The 18,579-nt window shown below is 44.3% G+C and overlaps 1 protein-coding gene across 4 annotated transcripts in view; it reads right to left on the bottom strand.

Moving 5' to 3' along the window:
- Positions 1–18,579, bottom strand: part of PTCH1 (patched 1) — a 59,307-nt gene that overhangs the window by 9,216 nt on the left and 31,512 nt on the right. For all 4 annotated transcript variants that reach the window (XM_022558867.2, XM_089913021.1, XM_089913022.1 and 1 more), the window contains exons 13-20: positions 16,203–16,321; positions 15,173–15,575; positions 14,225–14,534; positions 9,265–9,407; positions 6,966–7,149; positions 5,217–5,497; positions 3,642–3,779; positions 612–754 (exon numbers count right to left, since the gene is read on the bottom strand). In XM_022558867.2, coding sequence (XP_022414575.2) covers positions 612–754; positions 3,642–3,779; positions 5,217–5,497; positions 6,966–7,149; positions 9,265–9,407; positions 14,225–14,534; positions 15,173–15,575; positions 16,203–16,321 — 1,721 coding nt within the window. The remainder of the gene's footprint in view (positions 1–611; positions 755–3,641; positions 3,780–5,216; positions 5,498–6,965; positions 7,150–9,264; positions 9,408–14,224; positions 14,535–15,172; positions 15,576–16,202; positions 16,322–18,579) is intronic.

Below are 18,579 nucleotides of genomic sequence, written 5' to 3'. Positions count from 1 at the left end.
TCAAAAATTTATTGGTGTTAAGTCACACGTTAAATGCTTCTTAAATCTTAGTGGCAACTCAAATGTGAAATCAAGGCATGTCATCTTTACTTCTTAAAAGAATAAAATCTATGTGAAAATTGTAGGCATCTGTACATTTTCCTTTCTACAGTTTTGGAGGAGAAGTAAAGGTCAAATTCAGTCAATTAATGGGAACCAGGTCATTTCTTTCTGTTGGTATTTCTAACCTCAATAGCAATAACTGGGATATCGGTTTCAAGTTGTAGAGTTGCCTTTGTTGCTAGCCCCAAACCCTCCATCTTTTCTCCCTAAGATATTCCCCAAGACAGCTCTAGAAGGGAGCTTGCTTTTATGCCTCTCAGGATACCTCTGAGTTAATAAACTCAAAAGAAAGTGGAGTCACAGATTGTGGCAATCACTTCACAATGTATGCATACATCAAACCACCATGTTGTACCCCCTTAAATATATACAATATTTATTTGTCAATTATACCTCAATAAAGCTGCGGGGTTAGGAGTGGGGAGTAGAGTCACAATGAAGACATGCTGCAATCTTCCAGAGACAGAAGGAAATAAGCAACAGAGATCACATTAGAAACTAACGCTTACCTGACAATGAAATCAAACTCGGATCCTGCAAGCATCAGCACTCCTAACAGAGTGGAAACGGCACCATCCAGAACAGGTGCAAACATGTGCTCCAGGGCGAGCATGGCCCTGCGGTTCTTATCGCCAATGGCTGTTAGAAAGGCCTGCGCAACGAGGAGAGTTCAGATGATCAGATTCCTGGACTTTACTTGGTCAGTGGCCAGCTTCGTCTTCAATGCTATCAGCCACTTTCACCTGCCTCCACTGAACCTCTCAGATCTTACCCTCTATCTACTGGCATGTTTAATTGGGGCTGCTCAACTAGCTAAATCTAGGCTTACACTAAATTGACCTGTTCGTGATAATGGGTTGTATTTGGTATTGATGTAAATCTTGAACATCAAGAAGAAAAGCGTATTTACTTTAAATTTAAAAACCGTGCCAAAACTATACAAATGAGCAAAATGTTCCCTTCTTTTCACCGTTACTCACGCTTGAGTTTACTCCCCACACTTAAATGATCTAGCATCATTCACATGGGAGACCTCCAGTTGTGAAAGCGACAGCATTTTGCCCGATTTTTTGAAAGGTCAAGATCTTACTTCCAAATGGGCTTAGCACCTGGGTGCTAAATACATATTTCCTCACTATTATGCTGAGGTTAGAAATTCTGTCACTGTGTTCCAACTAATGTGTTTGTAGTACATGTAAGTACCATGAAGGGATCACAAGAAAAACACAGGGCTGTAAATTCAATCAAGTCTGTTCTAAATATGTGTGGATATATCTCACCTCTTATGCATTCTCTAAAGCTCTTCTAGGTCAAGGATACTGTTGATACCAAATGGGAACTTTATGGAGATCTCGGTATATCAGACTATTGGCTTGAGAGTGTGACCCAGGACCATTTTAATGTGGGTTAGTTACTGTTACACCCTGCCTGTTCCCCCAGTGGGACCCAACAGGGAGGGCTGAGCCTGGCAGAAGCTTGCTCTCTGAAAGTTCAGGCTGCTCTAGGATGTGCTGAGAAGAGGGCTTGGGGCCCTTGCAGGTGCACTAGGGAAGGACAGGACGTTATTCTGCTTAATGGATGAAGAAATAAAATTACACAAAAGTATGCAAAGGTGCATTGTGAATTTTCATATTTTTCTCTGAAGTGGAGTCTATGTATGGATGCTCTTTCAGAGTTGGGAGATTTTAGGGTCAAAGTAGTTGTCTTTTTCTCCTGGGAGGAAAGCACCAGGATGGTTTGAAACCATGTCGCTCCGTGCTGTATCTGGGCCGTGAGGCCACAAGGGTCAAAGTTGGGTTGATCTTCTTGCATATAACTTATGCTACTGAAACAGTAAACTGCTAGGCGCCCATCGATTCCTTGACGACTTTCACATACAGGACACGGTAAGAACACCATGTCCTGTGTGTGGACAGTCTCTTGATGAAGACCTGGGCTAGCAGCACAAAGCCAAGCTGCCTCTTGAGACTCCTTCAATTCTCAGGAGTAAATCTTGCGTGAGGAGTAGAGGAGTTCCTTCACTGTTTATTCAGCACCGGTATGGATATTTGTGTTCATACTACCTCAGAGATCCAAGGGACCGCTACAGTTTAAAGACTGTCGTTAGCATTTCCACCGCAAAGATCTGTTCTAGGACCACCCTTGTGTGTAATGCTAGCTACCAAGAAGAGTGGTTTTCATTCACATCAGAATAAAATGATTTGTGGATTTTTAACTCGCAGGTAATTTTCCTCCTTTTTAAAAGAAATGATATCGTAATTATGTGTTCTCTAAGCTCTAGGCTCTTCTTTCTAAAAATCCCCTCTCCTTCTTCCCAGCTCAATTGAGGAAAGTAATTTGGGTAGGCTCAAAATGTAGAAAACTGTTTCTATATATTATCAGCTTTTTATTATACTTTGGGGGAAAAACAGGTTAACTGCAACAAAACATTCCTTCTGAAATATAAACATTTATAATCTCTACATAGCATAAATATGGCCCTGAAAGAAGACAACAGAAGGTAGAAGGCAGAAGCATCTGTCTAGACACGCATGTGTGTAGCTATGCATGTGCCATGTGTTAAGCCCAAAGAAAATCAATGCTAGAGACTGCAAAAGCAAGGCTTTTTGCAAGAGCAAAGGCTTTTACTCAATCAAAGTAACTTGATCCAAGTCATAATGCTTGGTTTCCTAGCTAAGCATTCCAAACATCAGTATTTATTCAGTCAGTAAGTATTTACTGAATGCCTACATAAACCCAAGGACGCAGACTATAAACACAAGTGTGTACGGAACATAATTTACACATCGCTATAGGGCTTTTGAATGATTCTCCGATAAATGTATACGATGGGTTTGTCTCTTGGGTTAGACTCCTCTTGAAGTTTACTTTTCTCCCACAAAGCATTCACAGGACTGTGCATAGAAAGAGCCGGGGGAGGGGGGGGATTCCTATTGAGAGCAACGCTAGTTCTCCTACTTTCTGCTGTCATGAATTTGGAAGCTGGGAGGTCGAAGGAGCTGGGTGGGCTCAGGTGGGAGAGTTAGTTCATCAGCCCCAGGGTACTTCCTCAGCTGCCAACTCACCTCACCCTCCACTATGCCATCCCCACCAAATCTGTGAGTGTGGTCTCATTTTATCCCTGCTTTATGACTGTGATTTTAAAAATTGTGTGTATTCATGCACACGTATACACCATCTGTCTTAGGAACAGCAGACAAGTTCAGGACCCGTGGTGACACAACTGACGACACCAAATGAGCAGAGTCCTTCCTGGCCCACTTGGACACACCAAAGACACTGCCTACTGCTGACGTGGCCTGGCTTTCACCTTTGACACCCTTTTCCTTAGATTTCCCCCAGAGGGAAAGGAGTCCGGCTGAACTTCAGGCACTCCCAGGGAATGTCTGTGCTCTGAAGCCTTTTTGTCGTGATGTGTGTCAGGTGTGTTCCTTGATGTTGGAGAAAATGAAAAGGTTCCCAACTTGGAAACTAAAAAGAGCTAGAGGAAACAGGTTGCCTTTTTAGTGAATAGCTTTCACTAAAAACGTCTCCCATACCAGAGCAACATGAACGGTGAACTCCACCCCGATGCCGACGGAAGCGATCAAGATGACCACAGGCACGGCACTCAGCTTGATTCCAATGAGGCCCATCATGCCAAAGAGCTCGACCGTCATCAAAGCCAAGACTGTCACCTTGAAAAAGACACACAGGATGAGTGGCTGGGCACAAACACACTCTTGGTGTTGCAAAAGTTTTTTCAAAACTATTCCCCGAGCGCAATCTATAAGGAATTATAGAAACACGCACTCACTGCTGGCTACAAATTTAATACAGTTTAAAACAAGGTGTTTCCTTCTGTTTTGATCTTAACCATCAGAGACCATCCTTCAACTTGTAACTGAGTTGCCACTAGAGTTTTTGGTTGCCTTGCCCTCCATCCTTAAGAAAGCTGATCGGACGGGGTGAATAAAAGTTCTTTTACGTAAAAGTAGCTTTGCTTTTGCTTGGAGAGTCCATGGACTGAGTCAGGATGACTTGGGAGAAAGGGGACGTGTGGTCAGCTGATGTGGGTCAGGTTACAGCCCCTTCACTTTGAAGAAATGTGGAGTTACTGGGGTGGACAAAGCAAACAGTCAAATCCAAGGAAAAGCTTTTATTTGCCTTTCTTTCATCTGCCTTGTAAAAATTTCTAGGGGGATGGAAAGAAAATCTGTGTGGCAGACTTTGGAGTTTTTTGGGCCAAAGAGGAGAAAATACAAATAAAACAATGAACTACACAGAGACAAAAGAAGGAGAGAACGATCTTTCCTTCTGGAGGTGGGGGTCAGCAGGCAGTGAAGGGGGGACAGACAAGTACAATAAAAGTTCCCTTTGCTTTCTTTTAATAAGCTAATGAAAGATGGATAACATCAATTGCTTAAGTACCATGAAAACTCCTATAGACTAAACATTTACCTTTAAACATACCTGTTGCACAGACTTATGGTGCAGAAACAAGACCTGGTCTCTGTTTTTATAATTCTGGCATTTTGAAGGCTATACCACAGTTCATGGAATTTAAATACTGCCATGATTTTATTAGACTCTACCCAAAACTTGTTTCAAAATCTGAGAGTATTGTACTTGGAGAAAGAATGCAAAAAACAGGTTGGTAATACTCGTTTATCAATTCTGCCCAAGAGTTAAAACAAACACACCACACAAAACCATCCCTAAAACCATTTAACCATATACCACCATCCTAACCTTCTCGAATTATCGCTCCATTTAGAAGAATCTTCTCTATATTTGGTCTGGGATGTAGTAACAAAATGACACTTGAATTGAAAAAACAGTTATGCTTTGAGTGCTTGTATTTAATAAATGCACAGCTCTATATTATGGAAAGTGTGCTCAAAAACTCCCCTATCTTTACACAAAAAGTTTAAAGGAGAGGGGACAGAACATTAAGGCCATTAAAGGCTCTACCTAACCATGAACCTCACCACCTCCAGTAGAATAAATACAGTATGGATGATGCAATCTATACCCTCCTCCAGAGGCCCAGACATAAACAAAACTTCCCGGCTGCAGAAAGAGCTATGCTGAAAGGAATGTGACTTCCACAAGGACCCTTAGAATAAACTCACAATGATCCCGGCCGTCCAGGGGTTCAGGAGGAAGACAGCACACACGAGGAACGTGCAGGCCAGCACCACGCTGATGGACAGGAGGAGCCAGTGGCGGAGGCCGATGTACTGCTCCCAGAAGAGGAAGGGGTAGCCGTTGGGGTAGCTGGAGAGCCCCAGGCTTGTGTAGTTGTTGCAGATCGTTCTGACTTTTTCAATTGCTTCAACGAAGTCTGAGGTGTCACGCAAGCCGTTGAGGTAGAAAGGGAACTGAGCGTATTCGATGGGCTCTGCTGCTGGGACTGGAGAGAGAAAGGCAACAGGGAGAGGGCCCATGGATCAGGGGCTCCTGGCAATACCGAGAAAGGCAAACGGTCGCCATCCAAGGGTGGAAGAAATGCAACAAGCTCCCACCGTTAGCCATCCCAGACGTGCATCCCCGGATTCTCCACCATTGCAATGAGAAGAGAAAGAACTCGGCAAGAAAGTCCACTTACTGCACCTCTTTCAACATGAAGGACAAACGATACCAACGATGGTCTTCAGGTCTTTACAGTTTCAATCTTTGGTTTAAGAAATTTTAAACAATGATCAACCTTTGATTTTCGGGTGTGTGTGTGTGTGTGTGTGGAGGAGGAGCCTGTGATCTGTGTACTGATTTACCCTTAGATTTTAATCTTCTAGAAGCAGTCACTCTTTGTAATGGGTCTAAACAACTTAAGGATTCAATTGTGGGAACATTTTTTTTTGTTCAACGGACACAAGTGAAAATACGAAGTTCAAACTGTTTTACTCAATCACTTATGAGAACAAAATAACTCGAAAGTCATGCTTTACTGAGAAAAATGCTTGACTTTCTTATCCTTTTAGTGATCTAACGCACTTAAACCTTCCATGCTTCTTTTTTTAATGCAATGCTAAGTCTTCAGCAGCAGGGGAAGAAATCCTTACACAACAAGCATTTAGTTGCTGCCGTTGTGTGTTCCAGACCCTCTGGGGTCATTCAGTTGACTTGCTAAACATGATTTGCCCTATTATAATCTCAACTATAAATTTTCATTAAGACAAGCCTTGGCTGCTTGCCACAAGGCTCTGAGGTTTAGATACAGGGAAGCACAACCCGCCTGCTCTCCAGCCATGTTCGCAAAGGGACCTGTCTTCTTTCTCACGTCCTCCCTTGGCCTCGTACCCAAGGTATACGCTACTAATATCTCTAACACAAATGCAAATTAAATCCATCCAGAACCACCTTTCAAAGTCGGGGCTGAGAGGTGAAAGGAAGAGGACGCTGTTGTATACAGACTTTTCTGCTCCGGTTTAAACAGCTTTGACAGAGTACAGGTGCTTGGTGGCTTATAGGAATGACCCAACTTGCCAAAAATCCCTTCAACACCAGAGTTGACAAAGTTAAGATAAACATATAATCCCCAGCGATAAAACTCTGCAACAGTAACACAACACTCAACCTGGAGGCGTCCCCAACTTTCACATGGAACAGCTGGCATTAAAGAGAGAGGCCTGGTGGACGTTTTAGAGTCAAAGGCACGAAGGGAGATTACAGACTCTTATTTCTCAGTGTGATAGAGCATGAGTTGCATTTGATTACACATCCTCATCTGTCTCCCAGAGTTTTAAACTAAAAGAAATATATTGTTCTGTTTACACTGTTGAACCCTGCGTAGTGTCAACGGATGAGGGCCGCGACTGAGCCTGGAGGTATGGCGTGTAAGGAGCCCCATAAGCTTGCAGGCCCAATGGAAGGCTACTCACTTCTCAGCCTGGTTTCTGGCATGTAGTCGGCTTTGTCGTGGACCCACTCAGGACGGTGAGGCCGGATGTTGGCTTGGGAGGCGGCGTAAGCCACGGGGTCGTTGCTGACCCAAGCGGTCAGGTAGATGTAGAAAGCGTTGGGATTAATGATGCCGTCTGCATCCACCAGGCGCCGTTTAGTGAGCTGCAAAACGGGCAGAACAGAAGCCTTTCAGAGGGGTGCTTGGGGTAAACACACTCCTGCCTAGAGAGAATAGGAGCGGAGCTCTGCACCAGCCTTTGCAGCAAAGGAGAGAATGCCCACTGTTTGCAAGTACAGAAAATCCCATCAGAACACCTTTGCTTTCTTTCAAAATGCACTTATCAGAGGATGCGATAATCGGCATGTTTATAACACAAACACACACACACACACACACACACACACACACACACACACACAGTTCTGCAGACGGCCCAGGAATGGACTGAACCAATTAAATCTGAATGCTAAAAGACTGCTGCCAAGGCGGAGAATGAACGATCTGAAGAAACATATTTATAGGAGAGGAAGGGGGAAAAAAACCTGGCAAGAATCCCCATACACGTCTGTGTGCAGTTAACCTCTGCTGTTAACACTAAAGGAAATGCCACCCAGTAAATGGAGGAGAGCTATAAAAATAAAACAACATCTGTATAAATTTTGCTAACACTAGCCTCCTATGACCTGTGTATTCAAAAAATGCCCATCGCCAGAAAGTGGAAGGGACGGGTGCACAGCCTTGGTCTTTCTGGGAATCTTATTCTGAGAGAGGTGGTCACACATAGTACGCCACATCCTGTGAGGATGCCAACCAAATACTATGCTCCCTCTGAAGTGGGTCTGTGGGCCTTGCATAGGTGAAAAGCATCAGGTGACAGATATACATAGACACACACGTATGTATGCATATACTTTTTCCTGTTTACTTTAGATTGAGAAGCGGTTCCAATGCTTTCGGTCTTTTTTAACAAAATGAAAACGCCAATGACAGAAGTTAATAGAGAAAGAGTGAAGGAAGAAAGTGGAGGAGAGTGAGAGAACTAAATTTTAGGGATCTGGATTCAATTAATCCACAGGATACGTAACAACCGTACGTCTTCAAGCCGTCTCTGGAATTACATAGTACAGCTCACGGCCTCCGTGCACACAGCACGCCCTTCTCCCTCCCAGGCAGAGGAAATGATGTCCGGGGGCCTGGCCCCATCACATTTGTTCCACAGTGTCCCTGGTCCCTAAAACCCAACCCAGCCCCCCGGGCATCCCCGCTATCTCTCAGACAGACGCCTCTGCCCGCAGCCCTGTCAAACCAGACAGCATGCCCCATGTGGCCATAAAGCACCAAGTTCACACTCCATAATAACTCTGAACAATGTACTTTGTAAATCTGTCACCTTTAATGCCAGCAAAAAAGGGGAGACAATAAATAGAGCTGCTAGGAAGATCATTAGCATGACGGTTTTCTGCCTGAAGTCAGTAAGCAAGTAAGCTACTACAAGGGGAAGCCAGTAGTGGGGCTGGCCTCATCTGAAATCTGAAGGGTCCAAACGCCCTCCCCAGCATGCCCAAGGAATCAAAAGGGAGATGCCGGAATCCAAGTGTCACAGCCAAGAGGCAAACGCAGCTGGAGAATATGATTACCAGATAGAAACAGCTCTTCTTACTTAGGGGGTAAGCACAACAGTGAGTCCACTCAGATTCCAAGGATTTCCATCTGCCTCGCTGATGAGAGAGCAATCTGTCTGTCCTCCTCTGCCCCTTAGGCCACAGCGATGCAAAGGAATCAAACACAACAAATCTCCCTATCCTTCTATCCTTCCCTAACCCATCCATCCACGCCAAATTCCATTCTTTCAAATTCTGCTCCCCAATGGATCCCACCTTTCCAAGTTTGAATAAAACCAAGACTGACACGGTAACAAGCATAAGAATTCGAAAGAGAACAATGCAACACAGTATGTCTAACGTCTGAAAGAGTCTGCATTGCCTCAACTATACTTTCTTCTGACAATTGCTCTGAAGGTAAGTAACACACTTGTCCCCACTTGACAGATGAGCAAGGTGAGGCTCTCTGGGTTGCCTGCAGTCATCCGATCTGCTGGTGGAATGAAGAGAATTAGAGCCAACTCAATATTCATTCTTCCAGCCCCCGATGCCTCGGATCTGCAGAGAGCACAGGCTGGGATCGCATGCTGTCAAGCAGTCTTCAGTGGCAGTTGCCCCAAATCCCTTTTCAACGACGCTCTCCGAAGCTCCCATGGTGTAAGGCGGTGAGCGTACCTGGCTGATGTCGATGGGCTTATCACGGCTGCCGGTTTGCACCAGGAGTTTGTAGGCAAGGACCCCATCATCTGATCCATTTTTGTAATTGTTTGGCATGATTTTCCCAGTTTCCCAGTCACTGTCAAATGCATCCTGAAGTCCTAGAAAAGGCAAATGTGTGTAATACATTATAACTCTTATCCAGAATGATCCTGGCCCTAACAGGGTGCTCTGAGGACAGCGGAGCGTTTGCCATCAACCCCAAACACTCTGTATTCTAGTCGTATTTGACTTCATGTGACATTATTAGATTTTTCGTGAATGAACTTCAAGTTGCTGATAATCACCGCCTCAAAGGCAGAAGGGGAGAGTATTCACTTCTAGGAAACAAATACACGTTTTACCTCAAAAAGCCCCCCTAACTCCCCTTCTTCTCCCCCATGACAAAAGAAAGCAAGAGGGCTGGGTGAGAAAGACACGCCAGGCCCATTCAGTGTTTCGTGCCACGTCAGGTACTAAGCCATGGGTTCTTCGATACAACCAGAAATTCCACTCAGAGCAGGAAAAACACATTCAAACTCCTGACTTCAAACAGCAACTCAGTTGCTTCTCCAGCCCTGGGTGAGTGAACATGATTCTGTCAATTTGTTCCATCTGTTCGACTTGTGGAGCTAATACAAGCTGTGGGATCGGCTGCCAGGTTGTGTAAAGATCACAGCCGACACCGATTCACTCTGGACTGTTCTCTTCCTCTCTGCCACCCTTCCTCCAAGAGGGGCTGTGGAGGAGAGAGGAGGAGGGATCTTGTGTGCATGTGTGTGCAGGGAAATACCTCACAGGGTAAATTTGGATCATACTGAGAACAGGAAGCCACAGGCCAATAGAAGGGGGCTCTGTGAGAACAGATGACAAACCGCAAGGCCAAGGAGGGGAAGCTTTCTGGGCTTGGGGGATGGGCGCGCCCACCAGCCCACCACACACAGCTGCGCTTGGCTTCTGTAATCAAAACCATCATTACAGACCTGACGGTTTGGCTACAGCTGTAAAGAGATAAGCGTGTTGGAAGAGAAAACAGGGCCCTGGTGACCCGGCCCTCGGGTCTGAGCAATTGCTGGCTTGCACACACTCTCCTCTGACACCGCCCCCCCTCTTCCGTCGCCCTGCTCCCCCAAACCACCTCCCACGTTGAGCTCCCAAGCCCCAGCAGCCCAGGAAGCCACATCTTCTGAACAAGCTGCACGTGCACGGGTTAGACGTGGCCAGTAAGGAGGGAGGAGGGTTTGTTTCATTTCACGACACGCCCCCGTTCCCCGCAACACACAGAACTGGTTCCGTTCGTGCTTAAAATGGTTAAACTCTTGGGGTTTGAAGTTGGGGGGAGAAGGGAACACAGGACTCTCTCTCTCTCTCTCTCTCTTGTTCTCTCTCTCTGTCCCAACTAAACCTTCCTTCCGACATTGCTGTGGGCGTTGTTTTCACAGGAACAATTTGGGGATGAGGGCTTCGGGCTCGGTGGTGAAAGGCAGCCCTGTTCGGGGAACGTGGAGTGGCCGCGGGGCCGGGCGGGGAGACCACCGGGATGGCTGCGCTCCCCTCTCACACAGACTGTTTTTCATAGCGAGGCATGCATACAACCATCAGTACTGAACAGACGTTATTTTATTACCTAAAGCCTTTTTTTTTCCTGTTTTTGAAAAAAATAAACAGGAGAGAAAAAAACAACCCCTACCAGAAAAGAGGCCTGTTTTCTTTTCCTCACCATAATAGAATTTCCATCACTTTGTGGCCTGTATGGCACTTTAACCCTTTCCTCTTGACCTGCCACCCTGAGGAGCAGAGCTCACGCTTACTGTGAGTGTGGGGCTGTCTAAGCAGTTTACATTGATTACCCCTCGTTTAATTCTTAAAACGACCTCATGAGATAACCTACTAGTATGATGGTTCCCACTTTACAGATGAGGCTTGGGAACGTGAAGTAACTTGAGGAAAGTCATCCAGCAGGTAAGTGCTGGAGCTAAGCTTTGAACCCAGGCAGGCTCTTCCAGAGTCAGCTGGAACCACGAATGCTCTAAATCGCCCTGAATGCACTATGGTGCCCAGGAAACAAAACATCTGTTGATAGCAGAGTTAACGTGGGCACCAATGACATCTGGTGGCAAATAGGGGGCCCCAAAAATCTGAGTGCGGTTTTAAGATATTTATACTCTACGACTCTGGGGACACCCTAGAGTGAAACAAGGAAAGAAAGATCTGATTTGGGGAAGTCAACCCTGTTGGCAATTCCACTCAACTCATCACCTACGCTGCTGGCCCCCTACTCGCCATTCACTCTGCTGGGGGCTTCACGATGAATGAGAAATAATCACTGACTTCACAGAAAAGTTAAGTTCTTTCATAATTAGTGTATTATTTTCTGATTAATTCTCAAAAGGCTCAAGTAACAATGGTTTGGCCTAAGTGCACGCACACTATACAGTCTTGACACAAAACAAGGAACAAAGATTTGCTTCTTCCCTTGGCCAAATATTTCACATTCCAACACATGCATACTGTAGGAAAGAACTGTGACGTTTCACTTATTTTATGGCAAAACATGAAAGTTTTAGCTAGAACTTTTTCATTTAAAATATTTTATACTAGAAATTATTTTCTAGTGTGAAGTTCTGAGTTAATTATCTCAACTGCCAATTTTTCTTTGATACAGGACGCTAAAAAGAAAATGCTAATCTAAATTTTATTTGCATATATCAGTGTGAAATATAAACAAATACCATGTGTACAGTGTGGTTTTTATCTCCAAGGTCGCCTTATTTGCATGTATGCTTAAAGGTGACATTTGAGATGATTTCTGTATTACCATTATACATTTTTATGAGTAAATCCCTCCCCCCCCCAAACTACTGGAATGTTGCTAAAGACCAATGGGATGACGTGGTCTGTAATGGTCAATTCCATTAAAAACTAATGAGGGTCCCATCACTTAGCAACCACACAAAGTGCTTTGAAGGAAAGCTGACTCAAGGATAACTACTTCCTAAGAGGAAATGTTCAAAGACCAAATCAGCCACTCAACAGGCCTGAAAAATGTCTAGGCAGCCGGTGGTCCCAGGATCTGGCCATCCCGTGTGCACTGCTCTGCCGGACCTTGGTAGAGTCAGAGGCAGAGGCCTAGGGCTGGCTGGGATGCCGACCAGTGGGCATGAATGGATCTTACTTGGTCTAGGTGGGTGCTGTTCACTTAGCAATCAAAACATGATTCAAATGCACCTTTTAAAAAGATTCCCAAGTCCAACTGCTTTAGGTCTTCAAAGGGATGAAAGCATGGGGATAATTTACAATAGGCTATAAAAAAGGTTAGCCCTCTGCACTGCCTGGAGACAATGCCCCTCTACCCTCTTCCAAAGCTCCGCCTAACATGCCATATTGAACATTCAAAGGAATGGCCGAAGACACTGAAATCAATTCCACGATAACCCTTCTTTGCTCAGATACTGGCAGTGCTCTGCAGATCTCTTTGTTATTTGTGGCAAGTTATTTGCATGTCTTTGGCCAAAGGGGGAAAAATGAAAAGCAGGGAATCTCTCAACTTTCTAGTCTTCTTTTGATTCATCATCTGAAAAAAAAAAAACAAAAAAAAAACCACTGCTTCCCAAACTACTGTAAAAAATAAGACTGGGAACAAATTCAAGTTAATCTCACGAGCATGTTAAAAAATAATGTTAATGTTATGTAGTTCTCTTCGCCTTCCTCAGAAAAAGAGGTCAAATCTGGTAATACATGCACGAACAAAATTCTAGGAACACGAGTCAAAGACAGAAACCGTACTGAAGAATTTTCAATCAAATTCAAGTTGTTTACCATTTCATGCAAACTCACAGGGAAATTGGCTGCTTAATCTTTACATACAAGTGTATTGACTTAAGACCAAAAAAGGCACTTAAATCTGTGTTTAAACAAGCCTAATTAAGTGGGAAATTAAGACAATCATTTGGATAACTTAAGCCAAAAAATGTTGGGGCCATAATTATTTGGGTATTTCAGTAAGAGTATTTTTGCTTGAATTGTGTAGATAATTATCTTGATTCTCCACTTTACTTTGCATGTGTCAACACAGAATAAATGAACAGATGTTCTTAGAATCACTGAATACATCCATATTCAGTCAGCAGTTAGGAGCAAGTTTAGGCCGTCTTTCTCTCCAGTCGACTACTATTTCCTAGAAATGTTTCGAAGGGCAAGGTCAGAAGCTGAGAAGGCATTTTAAAGCAGAAATTGATTATTTATGATATACTATGAGATGTGATCAAGCAATTGAGCTTACTCCATATGTTAAGTCAAAAGATGGTCAAAATACGGAATTTTAAATTATATTCACCAATGATGCAAAACTACTGACGTAGTAAGTTACAATTTGGCAGTGAGTCAGCCTAGAAATTCCATTAACACTTGGATTTCACTTGGTCACCAAACTAGCCACCATTAAAAAAAAAAAAAAAAAAAGAGTACTAGAAGCATCCAGCTCCGTATTTTATAACCTACTTTCCCATTTCCTGCTTTAAAATGCCTTTCTCAGCTTCTCACCTTGCTCTTAGAAACATTTCTAGGAAGTAGTAGTCGACTGGAGAGAAAGACGGCCTAAAGTTGCCCCTAACTGCTGACTGAATATGGACGTATTCAGTGATTCTAAGAACATCTGTTCATTTATCCTGTGTACTCATAAATTCTTACAGAAGTTCCTGAATCAGCCATTTGAACTGTTTGCATCGTTTTATAGGTAAAAACCAGATTTGGGAGCTGCCCCAGAAAGAGTCTATATAAGAATTTTCAGCAACAATGAGAAATCAATGAAACATGTCAGTGTTACATTATAATCTAACACTTTAATCAAGTGAACAAAGGGAACTTGTAGAAGCTGAACACACCAAAGACCACATGGTGAATGTTTACAAAGGACAAGGGCCCTCCAGCAGCATCTTACCTTGGAGCCAGTCTCTGAAGTAGTGCAGCCACATTTTGGGAAGCTGTTTATTTTCTTCCAACATGACATACTTCACATTACTGAAACTCTTATGAAGGTCGTAAAGTAAGTGCTGGATATTGGGGTAGTCTGCCTTCTGAGTGACTATATACATGTTGTAGAAAGAGAAGTATTTGAACTGTGCAGCAATAAAGTCATATTCTCTAGTTTCCCGAGGCACAATGTCTGTAAGGTCCAGCCCATCACGCACTCGGGTGGTCCCATAAAGGCTGACCCCCAGCAGGCCCAGGAAAAGGAAGATCACCACGACCTGCAACAGAATAAGGGGCCCGAGATCAGACCCGGAGGAACATAACCGACTCTCCCTTGACAAAGATGAGCTGTTTGGTTTATACCTCACTCTTACCATCACACTATCCGGATGTACAGTGTAGGGGTCGTTTTCCCAGAGGAAAAAACATAAAATCATGGTAATTTTGCTTTTTTTTTTTGGCGGTACACAGGCCTCTCACTGCTGTGGCCTCTCCCGTCGCGGAGCACAGGCTCCGGACGCGCAGGCCCAGCGGCCATGGCTCACGGGCCCAGCCGCTGCGCGGCACATGGGATCTTCCCGGACTGGGGCAAGAACCCGTGTCCCCTGCATCGGTAGGCGGACTCTCAACCACTGCGCCACCAGGGAAGCCCGGTAATCGCATTTTTTTAAACAAGCTCATTTAGAATAAAATCTTTAAAATGCAAGGAGTTGCTGTAAATGGAAAGAAACATTTGCCACATAGAGATGCACTCCTGTAGAAGATGAGCTCATTAAAATGGCCTCGAGCTCTAAATGGACTGACTCGTTAGGAGGCCTGAAATATGTCACATCTGAGGAAGCAATCTGATGAATTCCAAAGGCGCCTGCTCTGTTATTTTTTGCAGACAGTAGGGGTCTTCTGTTTTGGTAATTACCTTGGCTTTTGGTTTCAAGAGGAAAGGGGCATAGTGCTTCTCGGCAAAAGATGAGAGTGTCCACCTGCTGCAGGGGGGCTCAAGGCAGTGGAGGCTAGAGTCAGAGAACTGGGAGAGCAGGTCCCTCGTGGAGCTGGTGCTCTCGGGGCTCTGGCAGCTGAGCGTGTCCTGGGCCACGGTGACGGGCTGCACGGAGATCTCGGAGCGCGGCTCGGCAGTGGTGTAGTACACGTGCGTGTGTGGGTCGTACTCTGTGCGCAGCTGCACCGTGGATTGCATGGTGATCTGGGTTTCGTGGGCGAAGCTGTGGCTGCTGTAGGGGGGCGGGGGGCTGTAGCGGGTGTTATTGTGAGTCTCTGTGTAGGCCTGGGGTTCAACCTGAATCACTCTGCTGACACAGGGGCTGAAAGAGGGGGAAATATGTTGGAATGGTATACCGAAACAGGGAAACGGTGCTTTCATTTCTGCCAATGACTGACATTATTCACTTTACACAGCTCTGATTTAGGAGCAAAACATAGCACTGAACTCCACAAACACCATCCGGTTTACCTATTCGGACACAGACGTGAGTCAATCAAAGGAGGCCAAATGGATGGTTGATCCTGAATTTGGCTGACAGAAATCAAGTGAAATGCTGACGAACCTCTTAATGCATAATTCCTTTAAAAAAAAAAACCCAAAACCAAACCACCCAAAGGGTGATATGTTTTCCAGATGGTGGTTTTCAACCTTCGTTCTGCCCTAATCCATAGAGATACAACGCATTCCCAACAATCAGCAGTACGGGTGTGTGGTAAACAATGACCATGTGTATCACAGCCTCGGGGCTGTAAGAATGTTCAGTTGAGGGAGGCGAGAACCCCAGTGACTCCGATGTCCCCCAGAGGAAGCATCCTCTGTCCATTATCTCCCCTGCGTTCAGCACACTGTTAACTACGCTTCCTTCTAAGTTCACAGACTGAAAATTTCCTTAAACATTACCACTCTGCTCCCAATAAATAAAGGCCACAGGGGCCAGAAAATGTACCTTGTAAAACAGCAGAAAATATCCAATCTCCTGTCCTCACGTCGATACAAATCCATGCTGAGAATTGCAGGAAAAATCAGCAGAACCATAGCAAAATTGAATACCACTACTACAGCCGCCTGGGAGAAAAAAAAAATGTAGAGGTCACTAATACATTTCCTCCCAGTCAGAGGACTGCTTTGAAAATAAAGATGCTTTAAACAAAATCTTTCTTTCACTTTCCTAACTGAGGTGTTTAAGCCTGAAATAGATGCTGGAGTTTCTCATCACTTTGCTTCTCGTCCTTCATTAAGAGACCATTTGACTAGAATAGAGGCCCCCATCATTCCTTTCCATCTCTAATAATTCCATGAGCCCATAGGGTACAAACACAGGAACTAAACTAAACCAAACTGACAAAAGCAGAACAGAGAATATGCTTGAAATGTTTTACTTTAAGATAAAAAGAAACATTTTCCTCTTAGAACATTTCTAAGAGTTCACGTAGCCCTGATTTTACACTTAGAAAATTTATATATAAAGTGGATCGAGTATATCCAAATGTCACCTTTAAAACACAAAATAAAAATTCAAACACCTCCCCCGAGGTTTTTAATAGGCACATTCCAAATAGCCTCTGGAGTAGCCTGTGGGGTGTGCGAGCGCAGTAACATAAAAGGTCAAGGAGAGTTAAGCAGAAATTCCTGTGTGTGATTCTAGTATGCAGAATAAATAAGTACGGATTCAAAAGTCACTCCATAACCTAGAATAAACACAGGGCTAGATTCTGTAGTGCTTTGGCAAATCTCCTGCTGACCTAGTAAAAATTACACAATTGGGCTGTTAATAGGGGAAAGTCAACAGAGGACAGTTGAAAGGGCTCTCCCGTACAGAAAGGCATGGAAAGCAGCAGCATGATGAAAAATGCAACTGGAGTGCTAAGTAACCAAGAAATCATCAGAAAGTTTTTTTTGAAAAATAAAAACTCTTACAAGGTTTTTCAAAGAACTGCTTAGTTCTAAAACCTTCTCAAACTGGGTAAACGTTTCAGGGTGAGAAAAGAAAACCCGATTACAACTGGTACCGAACAATACCAGGGGAGAACCTTGCAAAGGTCTCTGGATAGTAACTTGTGAATTTATGCTTGAGGTGAAATAGCAAGCCCAAGTTCTGGAGAGATGCTTTTTTCGATAATTAATTCCCTGTCAAGTCTACAAAACCAAAAAATAACCACGAGTCTCCTAAAAATGACCCAACCCCTCTCTTCTTCGTCTGCCTTGAAAATTCCTCATCAATTCAAAATATATGAAACATGTTAACTGGCCACTCTAATGTATATAACGTAACTTTAAAGACCTGCTTAACATGTTATAAGCAAATCACTATTTCGACTAGAGGATTTATCTAAGAGGCAAATAGAAAAAAGAAAAGTCTGGGCAGCGTATTGGGTACGGAAGACACAAAGATAAATAAGACAAAATCCTGCTCTCAAGGAAAGACACAGCCAGAACTATAAACAAATTACAAGCTAGGCTGACAAATGTAGTAATAGAAGCATGCCAGGGTTCCAGAGTGGCTCAGAGGAGGGGAGCATGCAGGTGGGGGTACACGGGGGGTGGGGAGAGTGGCCAGAAAAGGTTTCTTGGGAGATGGAGAAGACAAAAAAGGATTTGGGGAGGACCAGGGAGGAAGGATGCATGGAGGAAATCCGATAGGCCGTGTCTGAGTTTAAAAGCTATGCAGTACTGCTGGGTTTAAAATTCTGTTGAGGGAAGAGAAAGGAGGAGGAGTGATGGGAGGTCAGGTAGTTAAGTTACACACGATCCGTTCGATTCTTACAGCAACCAGGAGGCAGACATTAGTCCTGCTGTCGACCCTTTACCTAATAAAGACCCGTGGTGCAGAGGAAGGTCACCTGCCTGAGGCTCCCAGTAAATTGGATTCAAACACAGGCTTGATGCCTAAGCCCCCAGCCCAGCTGGGACCTGGGAGTTCTCGTTAGATCTGATCACCTCCTGAAGGGACAGACACGGGGGCAGGGTTAGGGTTCCTGACCAATCAGAACATAGGGGAGAATGCGTCTGATCCTCAAGGGTTTTCCAGGAAAACTTAATCTTGGGGGGGGGTGGAATCCTGTCAGCTTTTCTTTTTATTACGGTCATGCTTAGAATTCAGGAGTGTAATTGCAGACAAGAAACTCTGGGCATCTCATTTTGAACAGAAGTTCCTGGGGATGAGGACAGAGACTGTGAAAAGATAAGCCATGCAGGTGTATACAGGTGTCCCAGACGCTGTGGCCAAAACAACACTGATGCTTTCCGCCATGGCTGGGGAATGTATCTGATACCAGCCTCATCCATCAGAGAAATTTGATGGGCATCTTGCTTGGTCTCTTTGT

Source organism: Delphinapterus leucas, chromosome 6 (genome assembly GCF_059928025.1).
Source record: "Delphinapterus leucas isolate spDelLeu-1000000601 "Yukka" chromosome 6, BTC_Dleu_Yukka2, whole genome shotgun sequence".
Lineage (NCBI taxonomy): Eukaryota > Metazoa > Chordata > Mammalia > Artiodactyla > Monodontidae > Delphinapterus > Delphinapterus leucas.
This window is presented reverse-complemented; position numbering and strand designations above follow the sequence as displayed.